Genomic DNA, 24374 nt, shown 5'->3' on the forward strand with positions numbered 1-24374 from the left:
CACACACACACACACACACACAAAACCAGAGAGGGCTGACCTATCAAAAGGACAAAAATGGTTTGGATGAATCTGCTCAAAATGGTATGTCTCAAAAAATCAAAGATTAAGTCTGCAAGAAAGGCAGAGAAAGGAAGCAAGACACATGGGGTTGGGGGGGGGGCAAGATGCATGGGGGGGGTGGGGGGGGGCAAGACGCATGGGGTTGAGGGATGAGAGAGAGCAGGAGATGCCAAAGTATATACTTTGGGGAGCACACTCACACTTAATATTAGCCACTTTTATAGCTAACGACTGTGGCTAATAGGCAACGATACACTTGCCTCCACAAGACTTTAATACGTTATGGGGAATTTTTCAAAATGACTTCACACCGTGGGATCATCATGGTTCAGAGTCATTTCCCTAATTTTTCACTCACACAGTTTGAGGTATCACCGAGCGACAAATTGAATTCGCAGCTAACCGCCTCTTTCGTGTGTATTTCCAGCATCAATTCATAGCAGCCACTAATAAAAGGGACTTTTACACCACCAAGTTTCTCATTAAAAAGTTGGACTGTGGTGATGAATTGTCACCAGCCACTTCAGGCCGAGGAGTAGGCTATGATATCTTTGGAATCGCTAGCAGCTGAAGAACTGTGGGCTATGCCGGGCAATTTTCATTTTAATGAAATATATTCATTTATTAGACCTTTTGAAAACCATTACTTTTAGCCTTGCAGTGTAACCATGCAGCAATGGCACAGAAAGGTGTCTGTGTTATTATCTAACTACCTAACATACATGCTAGCAGCATTTGTGATGGAAACAGTAATGTAAACAGTGATATCTGAAATGTTTTCTTTGGCTTTTACATAGGCTATATACCCAAATCATCCAAGAATATGCAATCCTTGATGTGCATTATGACAAATATCACCATAATATCATCACAACTACAATACCTGAAGTGGGCTACATCTATGCAGTTTTATTTATCAATAGAGCATCCTTGATTGTAGCATGCACTTCATCTCTCTCTCCCCTTTGTAGAAGAAAATTGAACATCTTTTCTTTGCTGACTGCTGACAGGATTAAGAATACATCTCGCCTCTGTTTGGGGAGGGGTGTTGTCGGAAGCCAACTAACAAAACACTATTTAATTTCAACAGCATCAGTCAAAGCATCCCACCATTTTGCAAATGAACAACACCCACTGATCAAAATGCAAAACAAATTCAATAACTAAATCTCTGCATGGAATCCAGACGAGCCATGACCTAAATTCCTCCATCAGGTAAGAAAGGAACGGGCCTTACAGGACTGCAGTGTCTTGTTCTGACAAGTAGCATCACTGGGGTAGACACAGCAGGCTCCGTGCCAGAACAATATCGAGAACAACAACAAGCTACGCTACAGACAAGCGGAGAACCCCAGGATCCACCAGAGAGGGAAAACCCAGAGAACATTTAAGTCTTCAAGCACACTTTATTTGCATTAATGTGTGCAGACTGTACACGATTAGTTAGTAAGTCTTTGAATTCGTTGTATTTTTTATTCCCTCGAAAAACTTCCAGCAGCTCACAAGAAGAGACAGTTTGGTCGTCTCGGACCACTTGAGCGCAAATCAAATTCACATTCCAAAATGAATATTTCATGAATTTCATCAATTTTAAACAAGGCCGCTCTTCACTTGCAAAGCTTGGATAACATTTTTTGGTAGACATTTTTGCCTTTTGTTATCAACTAAACAGTCTAAAGTAACATTGATTACCATTGTTTAGGCAATTATAATGTAATGCCATGAGCTATCAGGGAGTGAGACGCTAGTTTTTGACATTACACAAATGCACTTCCAAACAAGCCAGGCAGGTCACACACTCCAGACTAGTCAAGGTGCAGAGAAGGAGTTCCTCTGTTTTTGGCTAAAACCTCCACACACATTACATTACATTACACAAAAGGGAATGACAGAACATCTGGCAGCCATGACTACTCTGAAAAGCCAAACAAAAGTTCCCAACCTTACGGCTGCCAGAGATAGCAGAAGGAACCTGTCTCAGCAAATGCGGCGGGGGTCACCCAATGCAAACAATAGAAGATTCTGGTAAGACATTCCCCCGTCAAAAAAAGCACACCCTGGAGACAGACAATGCTGACAGCCAGCCTTCGGGGGCATTTTCGGAGCTTAATCTAAATGGAGGATCGAGGGTGTTGCAAACGCCTTGAGGATTTAACAGGGAGTGTTCTCTCCAGGCGGTCTCATGTCAGTCTGTTTGACTCAAACAAAATATGTTCTCCATTCCTTTGGGGAACAGTGTGTGGTGTTTGGTTTAAAAAACAAGAAAAACAACTAACAACACAACAAAAAGAACGAGAGAGAGAGAGAGAGAGAGAATCAAAGTCCCAGGTTTGATTGTTGGCAGAGCCAGTTGGGTGTTTGCTTCACGCTGTCCACGAACCATCTGTGGAGAATCAATAAGACAAGGATCGCTCTGCTAGCCAAGCTGAAGCAAACTCAAGACAGCAAAGAAAGACAGACAGGTCCCTCTATTCAAATTCAGCAATAAACTTCAAGTGGTCGCAGTTTCCAGTGACTTTCACGACAGCTAAGAGGTGTTGTAAGTCATAACACATTGAATAATCATCACCACCACCATTATTACTATGACTACAATTAAAGAAGCTTCAATATTCAATAGGGTGCTTTACTGTGTCGAGTCGTCAAATGGCAATTGATCTTTTGCTGGTTCTGACCCAGGTCATAACACAAACTTGTGTCTTCGCGTGAGGATGAGGAGAGCAAACAGAGTTTTCATTCAGCTTTTAAGGCACACCACAGGCCTTCACAACCGCGCGCACACACACACACACGCACGCACACACACACACACACACACACACACACACACACACACACACACACACACACACACACACACACACACACACACACACACACACACACACACACACACACACACACACACACACACACACACACACACGCACACACACGCACACCGCAGGTCTTCACCAGCGTTCTCGATCAATAGATGAAAGATTCCTTGTGACACGGAACAGAGTACTCCCCCGAGAGGATGTTGTAAGAAAAGAGCTCTGTGTGTGTATATATATGTGTGTGTGTGTGTGTGTGTGTGTGTGTGTGTGTGTGTGTGTGTGTGTGTGTGTGTGTGTGTGTGTGTGTGTGTGTGTGTGTGTGTGTGTCTAGGCCTTGCGGTGCCACAAGAGCTTCATGGGGGTCATTAGCGTCAAGACAGGCTGTTAGCATTCGCAAGAAGCACTCATGTGTTCAGCTCAAGCAGATGAATGAAAGCTGTCAGCAGCAGCAGCAGCAGCAGCAGCCCAGTCCACAAAGACACACGGGTCCACTGGCAGCCATGTTTGTTTTGATTTTGGCCCTTGCCTTTCTTTCACGTCGGAGAGGGGTTGTGTGGGATGGGGACGAAGGGTAGGGTTAGGGGGATCGTTTTAAAAGGAGAAGGGGGTGACCCCCACAGTGGGAGTCCTTGGGATCCAGGCCTCATGGCTTATCAATGGGAGCTTTCAGGCCCCGGGCTTCCTCCACTGATTGAAACATCATTTCCTCTGTGTGCACACTAGGCCCTATTGATATGACGCTGAGTACCCTCCATCTCTCTTTCTCTCTCACTTTCCATCTTTCTCCCTCTCTCTCTCGCTCTCTTTCTTTCCCCCTCTCTGCTAGCACCAGATTGACCGGGAGACCCCAGAATCCTCTCAGTCTGACATAAACTCACTCGCAGACACACACACAAACAAACATACTCTAGTGCATAGTCTGGTGCGTACAGAAATAAACACAATATACTGTACAACTGTATCGAACAACATCTACGTTCATACACCCATATATATAACAAATATAGTGTGCACGTACACACACCCACAAAAGCACACACACACAAAGTCACACGTTCTCTCTCATACAGACAGACAGACAGACACTCACACTCACACACACACACACTCCCCGTCTTTGGACAGGTGGGTGTGTGTAGGAGAGCAGATGTAGTGTGCACGTACGCACACCCATAAAAACACGCACACAACTCAAACTCACACGTTCTCGCATATTCATACAGACAGACAGACACATACACACACATACACACACACACACACACACACACACACACACATCTCTTGAGCCCTTGGCTCAACAAATACAAGCCCAGTCCAAGCTTGGCCACACCTAAGCAAACACGGAGTGCACACATGGCTCCATGGCTATCATCTGAGCTGTGCACTCCCATGTGGAGGGTCTCCGCTGGGCTGGGTTGGGCTATCCCTCACTGCAGCACTGCTCCAGTACAAACATCCAACAGCCGTGTGTGTGTGTGTGTGTGTGTGTGTTGTTTGTGTGTTGTGTGTGTTGTGTGTGTGTTGTGTGTGTGTTGTGTGTGTGTTGCTTGTGTGTTGTGTGTGTTGTGTGTGTGTTTGTCTCTGTGTGTGTGTGTGTGTGTGTGTGTTTGTCTCTGTGTGTGTGTGTCTTGCTGTGTTGTTTGTGTATAAGAGTGTGTTTGTTCAAAAGCACAGGCACGCATATGTTTGAGTGTACGTGTATGTGTGTGTGTGTGTGTGTGTACACATGCAAGCATGCATAGGTATACAAAACTCTGTTTGCATTTGGGTGTGTGCACATGTGGTGTGTGTGTGTGAGGGGGGGCGGGGGGGGGGGGGCTACGAGAGCTGTCAGCAGGGGGTATGGTGAAAAATGATGTGCACAATAAAAGAGAAGCACGCCCACTCAAGCCATAATAACAGAGCAGTGTAAAGGGCCGAGGCAGCATCCAGGGTCCAGGGTCTCAGGGCTGACCCCTATATCACAGGCTACATTAGGAGCTGAGCATCCACTGAGGGCCATAAAACAGCCTTTTAAAGTCAGTGGTCCTGAGAGGATTGGAGGAGTGTGTTTGTGTGTTTGTGTGTGTGTGTGTGTGTTTGTGTGTGTATGCGTGTGTGTGTGTGTGTTTGTGTGTGTATGCGTGTGTGTGTGTGTGTGTTTGTGTGTGTGTGTGTGTGTGTGTGTGTGTGTGTGTGTGTGTGTGTGTGTGTGTAAGTGCGCAACAGCATATAAGAGTAAATTAATGTGTTCAAGTCTGGGTGTGCGTGTGTGAGAACATTTGTGTTTTGTGAGGCAGACTATGAGTAAATCTGTGCATGTGTGTGTGTGTGTGTGTGTGTGTCTGTTTACATAATGGTATGTGTGCTGTGTGCTATATTTGTGTGTGTATGTCACCACGTGTGACAATGTATCACGATCTGATGCATGTATACGGTGTGTGTGTGTGTGTGTGTGTTTGTGTGTGTGTGTGTGTGATGATGATCACTTCAGAGTGACAACTTGCATCTGACTGACAGCCGGTGAGTCATCCATCATTTGTCCTAGAAAGCAGAACTTGGCGTCCACAAGCTCCAAATCAAATGACTAAACATTACGCTCGGAAAAGACACGAACATCGCAAATGACTTTCTTGTTAGAGCAGATGCACACTGTTCTACCTGTGTGCTACTGAGTCTTTGGTCATTTATACACTCTGCCAGGTACTGGGACTGAGTCTGTGGTCGTTTACACACTCTACCAGGTACTGGGACTGAGACTGTGGTCATTTACACACTCTACCAGGTACTGGGACTGAGACTGTGGTCATTTACACACTCTACCAGGTACTGGGACTGAGTCTGTGGTCGTTTACACACTCTACCAGGTACTGGGACTGGCTGGGGTAGGGGTTGGGGGCGGGGCTTACCTGAAGGTCAAAGAATTTGCTGTATCTTCTGTAGATGACGTGGGAGGTGGAGTCAGAGTAAGTTACATTGATGAGATACACCTGCAGAGAGAGAGAGAGAGAGAGAAAGAGAGAGAGAGAGAGAGAGGTTAGTGGTCCAGTAACCTATTGCCATGAAGACGTCATTAAAATGCAGAACTCAAAACTCAGACCAATCAACACATTGAAATCCTCAAATTAAACAGAGAACATTCCGGTGGACCTACTCATCTATGCTACACACATGCACACACACTCACTCACTCACTCACTCACTCACTCACTCACTCACTCACTCACTCACTCACTCACTCACTCACTCACTCACTCACTCACTCACTCACTCACTCACTCACTCACTCACTCACTCACTCACTCACTCACTCACTCACTCACTCACTCACTCACTCACTCACTCACTCACTCACACACACACACACACACACACACACACACACATACATACACACACACACACACACAAACAAAACTGCAATTCAGATATGACACCAAAAGCAATGAGGTGCTCCTGGTTTGGCTGAGTTCTCCCACACCTCCCAGTCTAGTCAGTAAGTTCAGCGCTTCAAAAGTTCAAAAGTTCATACGGTCAGAGCAGAGCAGAGAAGTAGAGCCGGTTCATTCCTCCGTTACGCAACACCAACAACCACCTGCCCTGACCTCGGGACAGCACCATGACATCATCATCATCATCATCATCATGTGTGTAATGCAGACTTTGTGCAATGTTAACTGTGGGTTGTAGGAGTATGGGTGAGGGGGCTGGCTGTGTGTGTATGTGGGTGCGTGTGAGTGTGGGTGAGTCGATTGCCCAAGACAAATGTATCTACCTAAGAGACATTAAAAGCTCATCTTGTCTTATCATCGTCATCAACAACACTAACCTGGGCAATGCTGAGAAACTAGGGGTGGGTGGGAAGCTATGAAGGTAGGCAGCAACAACAACAACAACAACAACAAGTTGCATTTATATAGCGCTTCACAGTGAAGGGGGAACCTCACTAACCACCAGCGATGTGTAGCACCCACCTGGGTGATGCACGGCAGGCATTATGCGCCAGAACGCTCACCACACAAAGGGCATAGAGAGAGAGCTGAGAATTTCCCCCCAAATTTTTTTTTCTGTTATGACATACTTCAAAAACAGGACTCAGGGGAGGTGTGTCAAGAGAGGTGTCCTTGTCAGCAGCTGTGCTGGTCAGGTGATGTGTGTTATTTTGGGGAAGACTGCTAGATCACTATGTGCTGCCTGCACACAGTAGGCTACTACAAAATAAAAAGCCACACACAAACTCTCTGCTGCAGAGGACCTTGATGCACCCCTTTGACTGCTTTTGTTTGCTGACTTGGTGAATTTGTCAGGGAGTGTGTCGGGTCGAATAACCCATTTTCTTTTTTTTTCTTTTTTTGGCAAAAGAACACACTTAAGTTTTTGCCTCTTTTTCTGAATTCCCGGGCGAGTTACTCCAGCTGACAAAAACTGGCTCAGTTGAAGAGAGTGTCAAACCTCCTCATGCATCATTACCTCGTCTCCTCTGTTGAAATTGTTTCTTTTTTTCATTCTTTTTTTTTTAATTTCCTTTCAGTCCAGAAAGTGCCTCTGTAATTCACGAACGACAAGCACGACTAGCGTTTACAGCCGGCTATGTCATCCAAAGACTGTGTCTGTGTCAAACAATCTACAAAACACAGCTGTTCAATAAACACGGCCATTGTGAGCTCACAGACAAACAGTGTGTGCGTGGATAAACTCCAAGCTACAGGTTGCACACACAAACACAAACACACACACACACACACACACACACACACACACACACACACACACACAAGAATTATGCACTGAGCCTTACAGTCTGGCAGGGCAGAGTCGTTTGCAGCAGCGCTGAACAAATTAACATTTTGCCTTCTCTGCTGGCAGAGCCAAATTACCCCAGATCGCGGCCGATGCCAAGTGCCTAGCCGGGTCCCAGCTCTATCCAGCTAACAGTGGGGAGACACATGTCTTAGCTGTCTGGGAGATGAGCTATCACCATCATGGATCTCTCGTTCTCTCACTTTCCTTCTATGCTGCCATCCTTTCTGCTTTTCTTTCTTTTATCGTGACATCATTCTCTCTCACTAATGGCATCTCTTTCTCTCTCTCTATATCTATCTTCATCACTTTCTCTCCCACTCTCTTCCTCTAAACACACACACACACACACACACACACACACACACACACACTTCCAGCAATGGTTGCCATGTGAGTCTCAGGGGAGCAGTCAGAGGAGTGATGACGCAAGACTCCAGAATGCACTGAAACAAAGAGCCCGGTCCATAACAATGACACGTGTGAGAATGTGTGTGTGAGGAATAGAAGAGAGAAGAAGAGAAATATGACAAATAATGTGTGTGTGAGCGACAAATGCATGAATTATTTGAATTGAACAGACAGACAGACAGACAGACAGAGAGAAAGAGAGAGAGAGAGAGAGAGAGAGAGAGAGAGAGAGAGAGAGAGAGAGAGAGAGAACAACCAGGAGCAAAAAACAACAACGCAAGACTTTGCACTCCCCCTCTCAACTGGACACACACCAGCTATTCCTAGGCGTGATTGCACTCCCGAGGCACAGAGCCTAGCCTCCCAGCTCCGTCCGCTACGCCCACAGCAGTTGCTCTGAGGGCAGTGGCTACGTCAACACATCGGCTGTGCTCTGGGGGGGTAGAGGAGGGCAGAGCTGACTTGGGATCAGCCGATACAGTGACAGAGCCATCTGGGCTGGTTGGTTCTGACATTCTACAGTGTCGTTCTACAGAGGTCATAGCAGTGGATATCTTTTACATGACCTTACTGTCACAGTGTAATGTGATACAGTTCAATTACAATGAACTGTTCATAATATTGTTACAGATAAGCAAAACTATTTAACGTTGAATTGCACATTCATAACCACCACCTACGGCAAACAGATTAGAGATCTCACAACACTGAACACTCATCATCAGGTCACTACTGAGTAGCAAACATAAACAAACATTTTAATAGCAGGCTCACCATGGTTCAAATTATCCCAGTGCTTGCAAAATGCCCCCACAGTGACACTTTGCTTGAGCCCCCCTTATTATGACACTGACATAGCCATGCCATAAACATGTTACAGTATAAACCTGGCCCTGTCTTTCGTATGACAACTGGGTTTCCAATGTCACTATAATGTTAATTAATCAGTAACTAACTATTTTGACGGGCCTCAAGCTCTTACTATTAAAGACAACTCTTAGGTTAGCTTTTATCACATGGGAAGCTAACACAGCGTCATACAGTAGAGAAAAATAACTTATTTTGATTAGAGCTCCTCTTACAGCACTGGGCACTGATTTTCAAGACTATTTATGACTAACTAGACATCTGCCATAACGCGTTTCCGACACGTTTATTTAAGTTTCATGTGTTACCACACTAACATTGTAGGCCTAAACACGATTTTGATATTCATGTCTGCATCCTAAGATGACTGTGTGCATGAAGAGTTTCGTTGTGTGGGCTGAAGTGTAATCATTAAACGTAGTGTCAACAAACAGCTCTCGGTCGCTAGTCACCATGTCCTGACGGCAACACTGGAACTTCTGGAAGCCAGGCTCGCTCAAAACACAGAGCTACAAAACCACGTTGAAAACGATGCAACAATGTTGACACCTGCAGCAATGAGCACAGCTGCAACGCGTTTCAGCCGACATTTAATCCCAGTGCTAAAGGTCTGTGTATAAATCTCCACCCCATATTTTATTAGCATGGCCTCGATTAAAAAAAAACATTTTAAAAAACACCCAAAAGACGAAACATTTTTCATATTGTTATGTTATGACCGAGAATGTCAAATAAATGTCCATTCAAAAGGCAGGAAGGGAGGGGGGGGGGTGTTGCTCTTTATTTTTCAGGGTCAGTGGGCGAGAGGGAGTGGAGAACGTACGGCTGCCTGAATAAGCGCTGGCAGCAGGAGTGTGGTCTGCCAAGCGAGTCTCACCCCTGCGCTGTGCTGAGCTGGAAAAAGGCCTTGGCTGCAAAGGGCCTCTAATGCTGAATACCAAGAAGTACTCGAGTTGGGGGGGATCTGTTTCCGCAGAGCAATCCAAATAGGTACAACTTATCTGACACTGTGTGGGTGTTGGTGCTCCAACTGCCAAGAGAGCAAAGATGTGTGTGTGTGCGTATAAGGGAGTGTATATGGGAGAGGATTTATATATATGAGTGCGCACACACACACACACACACACACACACAATTACACAAACATTCATACTAAGTTCTACAAAAATGTCCACAGCTTGCAAGGCATGCTGGGATGCGCTCCAGGGCAGCTGGGCCCCTGTGCTGTAATTTCTCTGTGGACAGAACGAGAGAGAAACCACCTCAGAGGGAGAGAGAAGCTGCAGACTCAACGGATTGGAGCAGATGGATCCGTCCTCATGGCAACCACAATGGAAAACACACACACACGCACACACACACACACACACACACTTGCATTCAGCCCACACCCAAAACATATCCATCCAGAAAAACCCTTAAACCCCTTAAAACACTCGGGGCTTCTCAAACGAAGGCACACATCTTCAATCGTGCCCACAACAACAACACTGTGACAGCAGCACAATGCCAGGGACCTGTGTGTGAGGCAAAGCTACAAACGCACTCCCTGCAGTGGGCGAGTGAGTGTGGGTGAAATGAGAGCACCGAAAACGCATTACGGCGCATTAAGATGTGGTGTCCAGGCCCGACTATCTTTAGACAGAAGGGCCAACGCCATGCCAACACAAGCAGCGCCCGCCCAGTTCCACAAAGGCCAGTCCTGCCCAGCACAGACATACCAGCCGTGTCCCCGAGCAGCCAGCCACTGGACCTTGGTGCTGCTTGCTTTTCCCCCTCAATCCCTCTTTTGTGGAGGCAAGCATTTCATGTTTTGTTTCTTTGTAGTGGCAAGCAAATTTTTTATCATTTGTAATGCTGTTGTCTCTTATTCAATCACTTTTTTTTTTTTTTTGAAAAAAATAGAAAAGGAGAACATGTATTGAATGAAAAAAAGGGGGGAACTTATTCAGAGATAAAGATACAATAAAAATTCCACTCAGTGTCCTAAAATAGGCCAGTCATCCAGCTGTGGTTTTGAGTCACTTGTGTTGGACTGGACTGGACTGGGCAGGGCAGCGTGGCAAGTCCACACAGTCGGGCTCTGCTGCACTGGAACTCCTGTTTGAACTGAGGACGGGGATAGAATGGGGGGGGGGGGGGGGGGGGCAGCTTTCCAACCCTCTGCAGTCTCAAACCTCCATCAAAGGCTTCAGAGGTGTGTGTGTGTGTGTGTGTGTGTGTGTGTGTGTGTGTGTGTGAGGGGGGGTGAAGCTATGAGTGAGAGAACACACCTCATGTCAGAGGGATGAGGTTGAATCAGTCGAGAGGAAGAACTTCAGACACCCCTCATGGTTTAGCAACCTTGTGGAATATGAGTCAGGCAGGCCTACAGAGTTTCCTACAGCATCTGACAAATCTCCATCGGTCATCATGCTTATAAAACCACACACAACGCCCCGACTTTGGATATATTAAGCTGAAGTGCATGTTGTATAATAAAATCTTATATAAATTAGTTATAATTTCATTTTATGAGCATAACTAACTTGAGACCATAGACAGGCGGTTCCCCAGGGGCTAATAGTGTGGACAGAGGGAGACCATAAAGACGAACCTAAATGTAGCGAACAAAGACTTCATAAATATTTCAAGGTTAAGCAATGTTACCCAACATCCCACTATTCATTCTCTACCTGCTGCTAGCACAAACACCTTTCAGACATCAGTCTCATTGACTCATTTCCTGATTTCTATCCCATCTGACAAAGCGATCTTTCTTGCATTTATTGGCAGCCACGGTGACTGCCTCCTCTCTGGACTTTGTACAAAGAGATTTCACGATTAGCTTGCAGCACAACAGATTGCAAAGCAAAAGGAAATTTGGGGCATTGCAGCTATGCCTACACTATCCTTAAAAGTATTCAAGCCACAAACACACACACACACACACACACACACACACACACACACACAATCACAATACAGCATCTGAAGGTTTAGCATTACTTAGTACACAACAACAGTACACAGCCAGATTGTACATGAGGTTATGGGTAAAACATTCTAGCCATTAGCATGCTGCTTAAGTGGCTAACAACCTATAGAAGCACTATATGTTACTCTACTAATGGAGCCAAAGCCAATTGGTTTTACAGATGGCCTGGAGATAGCCATCAGACACACACACACACACACACTCGTCCTGCTGAATCATGTGACACTAGCATGCCAGATGCTTCAAGTCAACAGGAAGCCCTGAGAACAATCTCCAGGGAATTTACAAGGAGTTTGTTTCTATACAACGGTCACTGTTTACAGCTTCCAGAGACTAGCACTAGCTGTGGACATTACATTGACAAGAATTCAACTGTTGTCTGTTCAAACACAAGGGCATACACTTGGTAAGCATATGGAACTGTTCAACAGCGTGTTAAAAAAAGTGCCCAAGACCTACAGTACTTACTGCAGTCGACTCGAACACAAAGAAATTTGACAGCAAACACAGAATAAAGAGAACAAAATTATGCATGAACTGTGAAAGTAGGAGGGAGTTCAGACAACTTTTTTGCTCTCTCTCTCTCTTTCCCTATCTTCCTTCCACTGTCATTCTTTCTTTCTCTCTCTCTTTCTTCCTTTCTTGATAAATTCACATTTTCCAGTTGAAACGAGAAAGAGGCTGTTCATCAGTTGTTTCCAATTAGATGCGAGCTTGAAAAAAAAAAAAAAGACAAAGAGCTCATTCATTCTGAGCAAGAAAAAAAAGAGAACACTCGCAGCAAACATCAATACCTCGACAGGGAAAAATGATATAAATGTGTAGCAGCAGCGGACATTATTACGTTACCACGGGCCTATCTGAACATGCGGCATGTTCGCTAATACGTCATCTGCCGATACCATCTTTTTCAATCCCGTCTCGGAGAAGAAGCACTTTTTTGTGCTTCGCTTCGAGCTTGTTCAGCATTAAATGTTCATCCTCAACGCATGTGCCAGTCACAGGCAAACAAACAAAGCAGAAAGTGGCATTTTTTTGAGAGTTTAGAACCAAGGAAGAAACACTTACAGTCGCGGAGGAAGGTGCCGGAATGTTCCGTTGTGCAGTAGTGAAGAGAGGAGAAAGGAACCCTGGCAGGGACCTTGGTGGGGCACAGACTTTGGGCCTAGCCACTAAATACACGGAACCCCGCCTAAGAGGATCTATTTAAAGAAGTGTGCATAAAAAGCCAACCGCCATCTTCTCTCTTCTTTTTCTCTTTTTTTCTTTTAACCCATATACTTGCTCTACCAAGATAGCTTTTACTGTCAGAACCACAAAGAAGTACAGCACACAGGCAAAAAATGTTGGGGTAACTCTTCAAAGTCACTGAACTGCCCTATGGACAGGGCTCTTGACTGTCCAGTGCATGGTCATTCAGTATATGGTGCTAGTTAGAGCAGTAACATTCTACCTTGAACATACCAATGCCATGTGTACATCCTGGGCTACACTTGACCCAAATGTAGACACCATGTTTTGAGCAGATTGTGTGTGACATCAAATACATTGATTATGTCAGAAACATGCTCACGTCTTTTTTTGAGCACACCCTGCCTCTTCAAGGTTATCAACGGGTCATCTACATACAGATGCTCCTCTCTGACCCTCCGGGACATCCCCGAGACCCAAAGAGACAATGGTGACACTGACTGCCCTGGCTGAAGAGCCAGACATGACAAATGAGGTGGTCAAGCATGTAATCCCTTACATTTCTGGACACGTTTTAAAATTGCTAATGACATCATAATTCCTCTGGCCAGCCGCTACCACCGCCACTGGACGAAGCTCCGCTTCACAGTCCTCATTGTTCGGCGAAGGCTGACCCTTATAATAGCCGAGTGACCTCACATCCTCTTGACGCACGGCCAAACAATCGTGTAGCGATCGCCGGCAGAGTGTGGAGAGCGCTCGAGTAACATCCCTCTCTCGGTGGGAAGGGGGTGGAGGGGGCCAGGGTTGGAGAGTCCCGAGCGTCTTTCATTTACGCAAGTTCAGGCATTGTTTCTCCGTACAACCCCACCAGGACTAAACCCCCCCACCCCACCCCCCAAACACCACCACTCGCAACATCCTGTTAGATCATTTCCAGACTGCCGACTGACCTTCCCCCCACCAAACACACACCCACACCCACACCACACCACGTACTACTCTACACATCACCGTGCCTTAACACCTTCACACGCCCTCCTCAGCCCATCCCGAACGTCCCCACCCTGCTCTTCCTACTTCCCACAGGGTCCCGAGTCGGAAACAGGAAATGGCGAGCGAGCAAAAGAGCACTTCCCTGGAGAAGCGGACAGGGGGTGGGCAAGGGGCCTGAGGGAGAAAAGTGCCAATTCAGCGGACACGTCCCTTCTCCCGACGTCTGAACAGAGGCATCATGGGATAGATAGAGCAGACCGTGGCCTGTGTCTCCTCTGCTCCCCAGTCAGCTGACTGAAGGTCAGGTTCCCATCACTCGGGCAGAGAGAGAGAGTGAGAGAGAGAGAGGGAACAAACGACTGAAGAGAAAATGAGAGAAAGAGTGTGTATATGCTTGTGAGTGACACAGAGTCTGTCTTCCATGTGAAGGATGAGCAATTGAGCATCACAAGGAGGCATATGCGCACCTGTCATTTCTGCATCACTGTATTCGTTGCCTCACACTCTCGCAGATGGAGACACACACACACACACACACACACACACACGTTGTTTGTGCTGGCAGATGGGATCATCTTCTATGATGTCACCTCAAGCGCCGAGGAGCAACGGACAGTCTTGGCTCAGCCAGCTGCCGACAGGCAAAAAACAACACACACACACACACACACACACACACACACACACACACACACACACACACACACACAGACACAGACTCCAGCATGCCCACGACACACTCGCTTCTCCCTCCCAGACGAAGAGGAGGAGGAGGAGGATGAGAGAGGAGAGAGGAGAAGAGAGAAAACAGGGAGGAGAGATGGACAGAAGAAGAAGAGGAGGAGAGGAACCACAAGTTGAAGTACAAGTGAAGACGCCAATCAGATCATGGTGAAAAACAAACAGGGAGGAGTTGCTGAAGGAGGAGTAAATTAGATTAACCAAACAAATAACTCCAACCACCACTTTGCCTGCTGCTTTAGATTCATCTAGCATCTTATAAAACTTCCTCAGCATCAGCACAGAGACATCTAAATTACTATGCAAGACAAAAAGCATGCATAGTAATATTAGACTGCCCTTGTTTCTAATCTATTTAGTGATTGTACACTATACACTGAGGGCATATTGAAGGCAGATAATTTATTAGTTATTGTGCCACATGGGGATTGACCTCTATGACCTTGGCCTAATGAGATTTACAAGCATGCCATTTTAGCCCCACCACTGAAATGTATAACTGACCAGCTAAGCTATCAGCATCCTTCCATTTACAAGATAGATCTCATCTGCATTTCACGGCTACATAGCACTGAGCATCCATTCATCTACACGATAGACTTCTGGCTGCAAAGCATAGCTACAGCCATCCATCTCATAGGCACAGCCATCCATCCCATAACCATTCCTCTCGTATTCATTTACACCATACACTTCTGGCTACTGTTCAAGTAATTGGACTCAATGGAGACTGAATCCATACCCTTAAAGGAATTATCCGGAGTAAAATGCACTTTAGATCAATTTACGGATGATTGGGAGTACATTAGAGACCGACCGATTTGGGTTTTTTTAAAGCCGATGCCGATACCGATTTTTAGCGGTCGGAGTCAGCCGATGGCCGATGTGATATTTATGTATATAGTAGAAATATTATGTAGGCTATTATATAAAAATGACTGTAGGGGCCTACTCATCGATTCATAACAACAAGAATTAACAAATGTATGACTTCTTGCAGTCTGTTAGTCTATTAATTATTCATTTTAATATGTTTAACAGAGTGCAAGAAGACTTCCATGATGTGACAACTTCAGATAGTTACTTCAAAACGGCAAAATACATGTTCAGGTTATACAGTTTCACTGTGGAACTTCCATGCCTTACCACAGACCTAGGTTTCAACGATATAAAACTCCGTCTCCCAGCATGCTGTGAGCATGCATCAAATCAAAAATGTATACATCGCGAAAACAAATTGACACGGGATGACAATGTTTTAAAACGTTCACTTGTTATTTGTGCGTCCTCTTTTTCCTCAATCATTTCACTTAGATTGTCCGTTACTAAAGTTTAGATCGTAACATAGCAGTCACCGGCGTTGAGGGCGGGGGCTTGCATAGTCGGCGCATTCCCAACGCACTCGTAGCCACAACGCTAAGCAACTTTCATTTCTTTCTTCAACTCCGATGCAGTTGAAAACGAATGGACATGGGATGACAGTGTTATAAAGCGTTCACATGTTAGATTTGCGTCCTCTTTTTGCTAAATTTTCACTTAGATTGTCCGCTACTATTAGCCTAGAAATCTAGACGCGCCCCTAGCGGCTGCCAGGGCTAGTCTAGCAACTCTCCGTTGGCTTGTGAGCTCCAGAAATCGAAACTTAATCAGGCCATTGAAATCGTGTATAGAGTCGTTAGTTGGGCTTAACATAATGATTGATGGCAGAGTTGCAACGGTTTGGCTTGAATTCCCTGCTACTTGAAAACAAATAAGATGGATGTTGCTGCTGGCGAACAGTGTGACACGAGTTAAGCTTTTATTATGTTGGCAAACGTTTGAACTAGCCAACTAGCTCCGCTGGTGGGAAACACATGGGACTCATAGTAGAGTTCACAACGGGTCGGGTCGGCCCGACAAACCCGACAGGACCCGCAGGTTCGGGTCGAAAATATAAGCAAATGACTCGGGTCGGGTCGGACCTCGGGCTTAACCTTTTCTGCTCAGTGAAAAAAAAACATTTATTAATCATCGCAGCTGTTCACCGTAAAGAAAGTCTGCTGCAGCGTGCAACGTGCATCATGGAGAGGGGCAGGGGCAGACTAGAGGGTGACACGGGAAGCAATTTTCACTCCCGTCCCATCCCGAGCCCGCACAAATACTCCCGTCATATCCCGATCACGTGACAGCCCCCCCAAAAAAATTCTGTCCCGCAAAATCCCGAGAGAAAGACTCCCGAATCCCGTCCCGCTCCCTATGTTGATGTCTAAAGTTATCCGACTGTTAGGCTACAGTAGCGTGCGGTGACCATACATTTTGGTAGGGCAGAAAGCCTTGTCTAACTTTTCTTTAATAGCCGATCATTTTGGGCTATATTAAAATTACATATTTTACAGTACTTTGCTGTAGGCTATGCTTAAATCATTTCATAGTTAGATCTCATCCCATCAGTTAAGTTTGCACCGTTCTCATCACGTTAAACCAGCGAAGCATAGCAACGTTGCTATGAGTAAACAAAACAATTTTTTGTGTTCCGCCAGGGTTATGCGATAAATATATTGAGGAATGCGATCGTCAAGGTGTCATGCCCCAACATTGCATGACACATTAAACTCAACGAGAATCGCTTTCCCGGACAGCTCGTGCAATTGAATAGAGTTGTCCTTTGCTGATACTTTCGCCTGTAACTGTTTCTTTGCATCCATTTTGCCTTAGGGCCTATCGCTGAAGCTGATTGATTGTGAACAGGGCAGCTGCTTGTCTTGCTCTGATAGGCTACCAATCAACAACAAACGTATTGTGGGTTGTAATTGGTTCTCTTTTCTAAAACGAAATGCCTCACGTCTTTGGGCGCACTCACTGCATTGCAGCGTCATTTTTTAAGTTAATAATCTCTGGCTTCCCGCCAGCTCCCGTTTATTATTTCCTGTCCCGTCCCAATCACGTTACCAACAGTGAAATTTACTCCCGTACTGCGGGAAACCCGCGGGAATACCGTGACCCGCGGGAGTCCCGAAAAATTGTCACCCTCTAGGGCAGACGCTGCGTGCACGCCTTTAGCCTGGAGAAGAAGATGGAGTTGGTGAAAAGTAGGCTAAACTTGCCGCAGGTGAATTCACCGTCGCTACTACAGGAGTGGGGAAATCAGAGGTCTGGAAAGTGTTTGGAGTGGTGCTGGATTCTGATGAATTCTACAGGTTATTTGCAATACTCAAAATGCAAGGTGCTGATGAAATATGTGACCCTGCAAGGCGAAACCAGTCGCTTTGGTAAAATGTACAAAATTAAGTTATTTTGCTCACATGAACGGCAATAAACTAAGCTTTCCAACGATATGTATATCGAGGGTAGGCCTATTGCAAAAAGTATCGCTAAGATAACCGCATCCAAAGTTGGCATGGTTCTTCCATCACGATACGCCAGAAGAGGAGAAAATCACCGTTTTAAGTAAATTGTCACGCTAATTTGTTGAATCTTCACCTAAATAAAGTCAGGGTTTAACAGTCAAAACGTAGCCTATGTTTTACGTCGGGCCGGGTTCGGGCAGATAATTCATGTTGATGTGTCGGGTTACATCGGGTCCGGGCTTTAAAAGCCACGGGCCGGGTCGGGTCGGGTTGTAATTTTCAGGCCCGTTGAGAACTCTAACTCATAGCGCTGCCGCTGTCCTATTGCGTGCAGAGGGAATTTGAAAGACAACTGATTATCCTGCCTCTATATAATTTCATCAAGCCAGTACCTTTCCGGAAATGTTGCTGCTGCAGCTGGCAAGGGGAAAGTTCGTAGGAGTCGATTGCATCACATCGTTGCACGACATCACGTCACGTGACATTTCAAAATTCCAACCTGTTAGTAAGCTAGGGTTTGCTGTTGCATACAACTTCATTTCAATTTCGAAAGAAATACTGGACTATGTAATTGTGAATTTCCAGAGCGTGTTACTCCACACTCGACTCCTACGGACTTTCCCCTAAAGATGCCAGCTGCAGCAGCAACATTTCCGGAAAAGTACTGGCTTGATGAAATTCATTCTGGACTCTCTATCCGACCACATAAAGACCTCAGGATACTTCGGTTTGGCTTTAGGGACCCTCTACTCACTACCACGTAAGTGTAATGTTGTTTGGAACTGTAGAAGAGGTATAAAAATAGCGTTTTGTAGCGGCAAAATGACATGCCCTGGTCACTTCCAGGCTAACGAGTTTTGACTAAAAACGGTAAAATCGAACTTTCTCAAAACACATCCGAATGACATAATTTTGATGTCAACTCAACGTATGTACTCCCAATCATCCGTAAATTGATCTAAAGTGCATTTTACTCCGGATAATTCCTTTAACACTGGCACGACAGGCTGCAATGTAAAAATGTCACTTTTATAAACTAGGGAGCAGTTGTGTGTGGAGTGCTACAACAGTCCAGTTTCTCCCTCCTTCAACACATCTTGTCCTTGACAAACGCACAATAATAGAGTATAGAGATAGAGTATATAGAGTATAGACGGAGTATAGAGATAGAGTGAAAAAATATAGAGATAGAGAAAGATAGAGATATAGAGATAGACAGTGATAAAATATAGAGATAGAGAAATATAGAGTGATAGAGATAGACAGTGATAAAGATATAGTGATAGTGCATAGAGATAGAGTGATAGAGATAGAGGTGATAGTGTATAGAGATAGAGTGATAGAGATAGAGGTGATAGTGTATAGAGATAGAGTGATAGAGATAGAGGTGATAGTGTATAGAGATAGAGTGATAGAGATAGAGGTGATAGAGTGTAGATATAGAGATAGATAGAGGTGATAGAGTTTAGAGATAGAGATAGATAGATTTATAGAGATAGAGAAAGATGGAGTGATAGAGTATAGAGGTGATAGAGTATAGATATAGAGATAGATAGAGGTGATAGAGTATAGATATAGAGATATAGATAGACTGAGTTATAGAGATAGAGAAAAATAGAGTGATAGAGTATAGAGGTGATAGAGTATTGTCATTACTGTTCAATAATACATGTTTGCCCTGACTGCCAAATCAATGAGCCTGCCTGCCTCGTTGGTGCAATGGTCAGAGTGCAAGGTCATTGTCCAAGAGACCCATCTTTGAGGCCGGAGTCCCTTGGCAAAGAGACAGTCATTAATGTACACAGATCCCGAACACGCAGAGCTACCAGTAATAATTCACTTATGATTCTCTTTTCATATCTCACCCCACTGACGTGCCATGAGTGGTAAATCATCCCAATGGGTTCTGGCATCTCTAGCACTGACCTCCCCCAGTTCAACTGCAACATGCAAACTGTCAGTGTGATAATACCACTGACGCGATCGCTGGGTATGGGCATTGGGACATGGGGGTAAAGAGTGCCATTGGCTGTTGGTGCACAGAGGCTGTAACTGTTAAGTGTGATAATAGTTTCACTCCTGCGTGAGGAAATATTTTCATCCCTATGAGATATTGCTATTTAACTGTTAGTTGCTCATTATATTGTTGCCACACACACACACACACACACACAACCAGTGTTCGCCTGCCCTGGCATGAAAGGCAGCTCGGGCATTCGCAGATGGCGCAAAACGGGCGACATAACGAGATGGAGACGTGACGAGACCTGCTGGTGACAGCAAAGACCAGAACAGAGGGTGGGGGAGGGGTTGGGGACGTCAAAAACCCAAACCAAGTCACGCTGACAGGCAGCAGCTGTCGACAATACCAGTGGAGTGGTTTAGTTTGGATGGGATGGGGGGGAGGGAGGGAACAAGCTCCCATGGACGTTGTTCTCATGCCGCTTCCTCTTCAACTTCCTGCCGGATGACGGAGGGCTTTTCCTCAGGGGGCATGTGGGGGCCAGTGGCTGGTGATGACGGTGACGTGACAGGGAGCACACAAAGCACACACACACTCACCACAGTAAACACACACACACACACACACACACACACACACACACAACACACACCTACACACACACTTCCACCATGACACACACACACCTACGTTTCTCCAACACACACACTCCCACCATGACACACACACACACACACCTATGTCTTTCCAACACACACACACACACACACACACACACACACACACACACACACACACACACACACACACACACACACACACACACACACACACACACACACACACACACACAGCCTACTCCCCCTTGTTAAACACTGGCACAATGGCCTTTGTTGACGCATATCAGCAAGGTGTCTCCAGTCTCTCACCCTCCACTGCACCTCACACCACCTCGTGCCCTGAACACCACACAGGGCAAAAAAACTCCCCCCTGGGGACACAACAGAGGCCCAGCCCAGCCTGCACTAGTCCCTCTCTACCATATACCTTACCAAAGAGGCAGTAGAAACAGAAGAAAGTAAGAAGAAGAAAAGACAAAACGAAAGAAAGAAAGAATGCCAGTCTCCCTCTACTCTCCCTCTCTTTTTCTTTGGCCACTGAAGCTGCTCTGTGGAGTGGCGTGGTGATGTGGGTGAGCGCAGCACTGTGTGGTTCTCATGGTGAGAAAACAATGCTAACCCATGACGCCATGAGGCTAGTAACGGAGGGAGACTTTTTACAAGGAGCAGCGGGACCAGAACAGCTATAACACAGCCCTGTTCAGTTCCTTATAAAACAACAACAAAACAACAGAAACAAAGAAACAAAACAAATCCAGTGCGTTTGAGTTCAAGGGTCCTAAATGGGTATTAATATCACTTAATTACTTAATAATATCACTTAATTGCTTAATAATGTCATAGGTAAACAATTCCACTGCTTAGAGGGCACTCAGCCACTCAATCACTCAGGTCACACACACACACACACACACCTACCTCTTAAGACAGTCATTAACTCTCAGTAGCCCATATATGAGTGACTGAGAGCCATTAGTCATTACAGAAAGCACACAACTAACTCAAGTTAACCTATACCTTCAAGAGGGCTTTTTGTATGGGTGACCGATGCTGCTGGGTCACTCACTCACACATGCATCTCTCTCTCAAACACACACACACACACACACACACACACACACACACACACACACACACACACACACACACACACACACACACACACACACACACACACACTCTCTCTCTCTCTTTGGCCAAGCTGGTTATGTGAGGGAGCGAGTGAGTGAGTGAGGAACTGAGTGCCACTAGAACAGGTCCTTCCAGCACTAGAGGGCCTTTCCTCTTTGTCAGTCCATTACCCAGAAGGAAATGGGACTCACTCACTCACTCAGTCAGTGCGCTGCCACACAATCTGGGTGTCAGCAGCTAGTCCTCCAGCCCAGAGCAGGAAGTAAGTCCCCCCCCTTCTCCGCTCCTAGTCGCACCACTTCAATGGAATAAAACAAGAGGATGTGGGTTTATCCCCTCCCATCCAATACAGCCCCCCCTATCTCTCTCTCTCTCTCTCTCTCTCTCTCTCTCTCTCTCTCTCTCTCTCTCTCTCTCTCTCTCTCTCTCTCTCTCTCTCTCTCTCTCTCTCTCTCTCTCTCTCTCTCTCTCTCTCTCTCTCTCTCTCTCTCTCTCGCTTTCTTTCTTTCTTTCTTTCTTTCTCTCCACTGCTCACTCAATCTCTCTCACTCTGTGTCTCTTTTTCCTCATAGGATAAGCATTTCCAGCTGCTTTCAAGAACACTATGAATGCAAGCGTCTTACTGTGTCCCCCTGTAGACTGGAGTTCCAGTGAAGAGGCAAGGGGTTTCTAACTTCTCACAATACTCACTCACCCATGTGCGTACGCGCACACACACACATGCACACACACACATGCACACACACACACGCACACACACACACACGGGAGGGCGGGAGGGAGAGAGGGAGAGGAGAGAGAGAGTGACTCCCTTGAGATGTCATGCAGAAACTAGGACAAAATCATCCCTCCCCTCCAATTTCCAAAACACAACTTGGCAAAGACTCTCCGAAAACTTCTGATGTGAACTTCCATCGAGCGTGACGTGGTTTTGCACTGATATTCTGCAACAGAGCGTAACTGAGCTGATGTCATCAAACTCTTTGAAGAAGAGAGAGCAGTGTGTATGTGTGTGTGTGTGTGCACGCGTCACTGCTTAGGTCACCGAGTGCAAGTTACAAAGCGGGTCACAGCCAATTTGCTATGGGGTACATTAGCGTGAATGAGCACATGATACACTTGCAACTTCATATTTAGTTTCTATCCGCCCAGATTTGACAGGCTATATCTCTATCTATGTGTGTGTGTGTGTGTGTGTGTGGGGGGGGGGGGGGGGTATGAATTGTGCATTCAACAGTATGCTGTGGCTATGCTTGAGGGGGTGTGACTGTCAGGCTACATGCTTCACCAACTAAAAGAATGCAGATCAACATTGAACTGTGGAGAGTTCCCCCTAAGACCACTCTGTCCTCAGGATACAATGGTTAAATGTTTACAACAACTATCTATATCTAGTTCAACAACATTGTTCTAGATTCTCTGTTAATGCAGTCTAGAGGGAAAATGCCTAATGTGTCATGTGTTGAAGACCATAACGTCATTATTTAAAAATGCATATATTAACAAAACAAAAAAACATTATTGATAATTAATTAATACAGGTGGTTACACCGCAGCCAATAATACAAACTTCCCTTTTTACCATAAGGCAGTTCTTCCTAAGATTAGCCTGTAGCACATTAATTAGGTCTATAAAGACAAATGAATCTTGTCATTCATAAATGTTTGCTGCATTCAAGGCATACAATAGGATGAGTGCGCACAGGTAAAACACTCACGTAATGCTTTGAGGGGTGACGTCTCTTCTCCACATCTACCACCTTTACATCCAAAACTGTCCGGAGCTGCATCTTGAGGAGGTTGAGCAGATTTTCCAGGTGCAATAGAGTATAATTCAGGCAAGAAGGACCTCAGTCTTCAGAAGTGGTTTTAATCACGAAGAAATCCGCTGGTGTTTGTGGCGTTCTTCTCAATGAAGGCATTCGATTGTTCTCCTCGCTCCGTGGTCAGTAACATAAAAAAAGATCCCCAGCTGATGTTATGCGCGTATTGGCGCTGTGGCCGGCGTGAAAGCCAAAACTTCTAATGGTCTTGATGGACGAAACGCTCGAACGTTAATATCTGACAACAAACCACATATATCGCTTTCCAGGCTACTACATTGGTCAGCTGAATCCAAATTAAGGTCTACACTCAGAACCGGGGCAGCGTCGGCGGTTCGTGAGGCGTGATGAAAAATTATCACCTTTCTTGCCCGAGGCGTGCTCGCGCTGGTTCTTTGTGTTGACCACAATGCTCCCTGTCCACGGGTGTTCCTTAATTTTATTCGGGGCACTTGGTAAAGACCGGCGCATTGACCGCCGAATGCTGCGTGCAGAGACTTGCAGGCATTGAACAGGAGGAAGCGCAAAGCGATTTAGGCAGCGGGGCTGGGCTTGACGTGAGTTCGTTCGTTGTAGTTGGGCTGGGAAACCTCGCCGCGCAGAACTGGGTTGGTTGTTGGTAATAAGACGCCGAGGTCCTCCTCCGCATCACGATCAGGGTGAA

General features: G+C 45.7%; 1 protein-coding gene across 3 annotated transcripts in view; it reads right to left on the reverse strand.

Annotated features, from left to right (window-relative positions):
• The window catches only part of sh3pxd2aa (SH3 and PX domains 2Aa), a 116221-nt gene extending 92029 nt beyond the window's left edge, over positions 1-24192 (reverse strand). For all 3 annotated transcript variants that reach the window (XM_076289961.1, XM_076289962.1, XM_076289960.1), the window contains exons 1-2: positions 23606-24192; positions 5774-5854 (exon numbers count right to left, since the gene is read on the reverse strand). In XM_076289961.1, the coding sequence (XP_076146076.1) occupies positions 5774-5854; positions 23606-23677 (153 nt within the window). In that variant the 5' untranslated portion in view covers positions 23678-24192. The remainder of the gene's footprint in view (positions 1-5773; positions 5855-23605) is intronic.
• Between the last annotated feature and the right edge of the window lie 182 nt (positions 24193-24374).

The sequence above is a fragment of the Alosa pseudoharengus genome, unplaced genomic scaffold, assembly GCF_046254945.1.
Source record: "Alosa pseudoharengus isolate Yale_2024_CS ecotype anadromous, Long Island Sound unplaced genomic scaffold, YU_APseudo_1.1 YU_APseudo_1.1_scf_1, whole genome shotgun sequence".
Lineage (NCBI taxonomy): Eukaryota > Metazoa > Chordata > Actinopteri > Clupeiformes > Clupeidae > Alosa > Alosa pseudoharengus.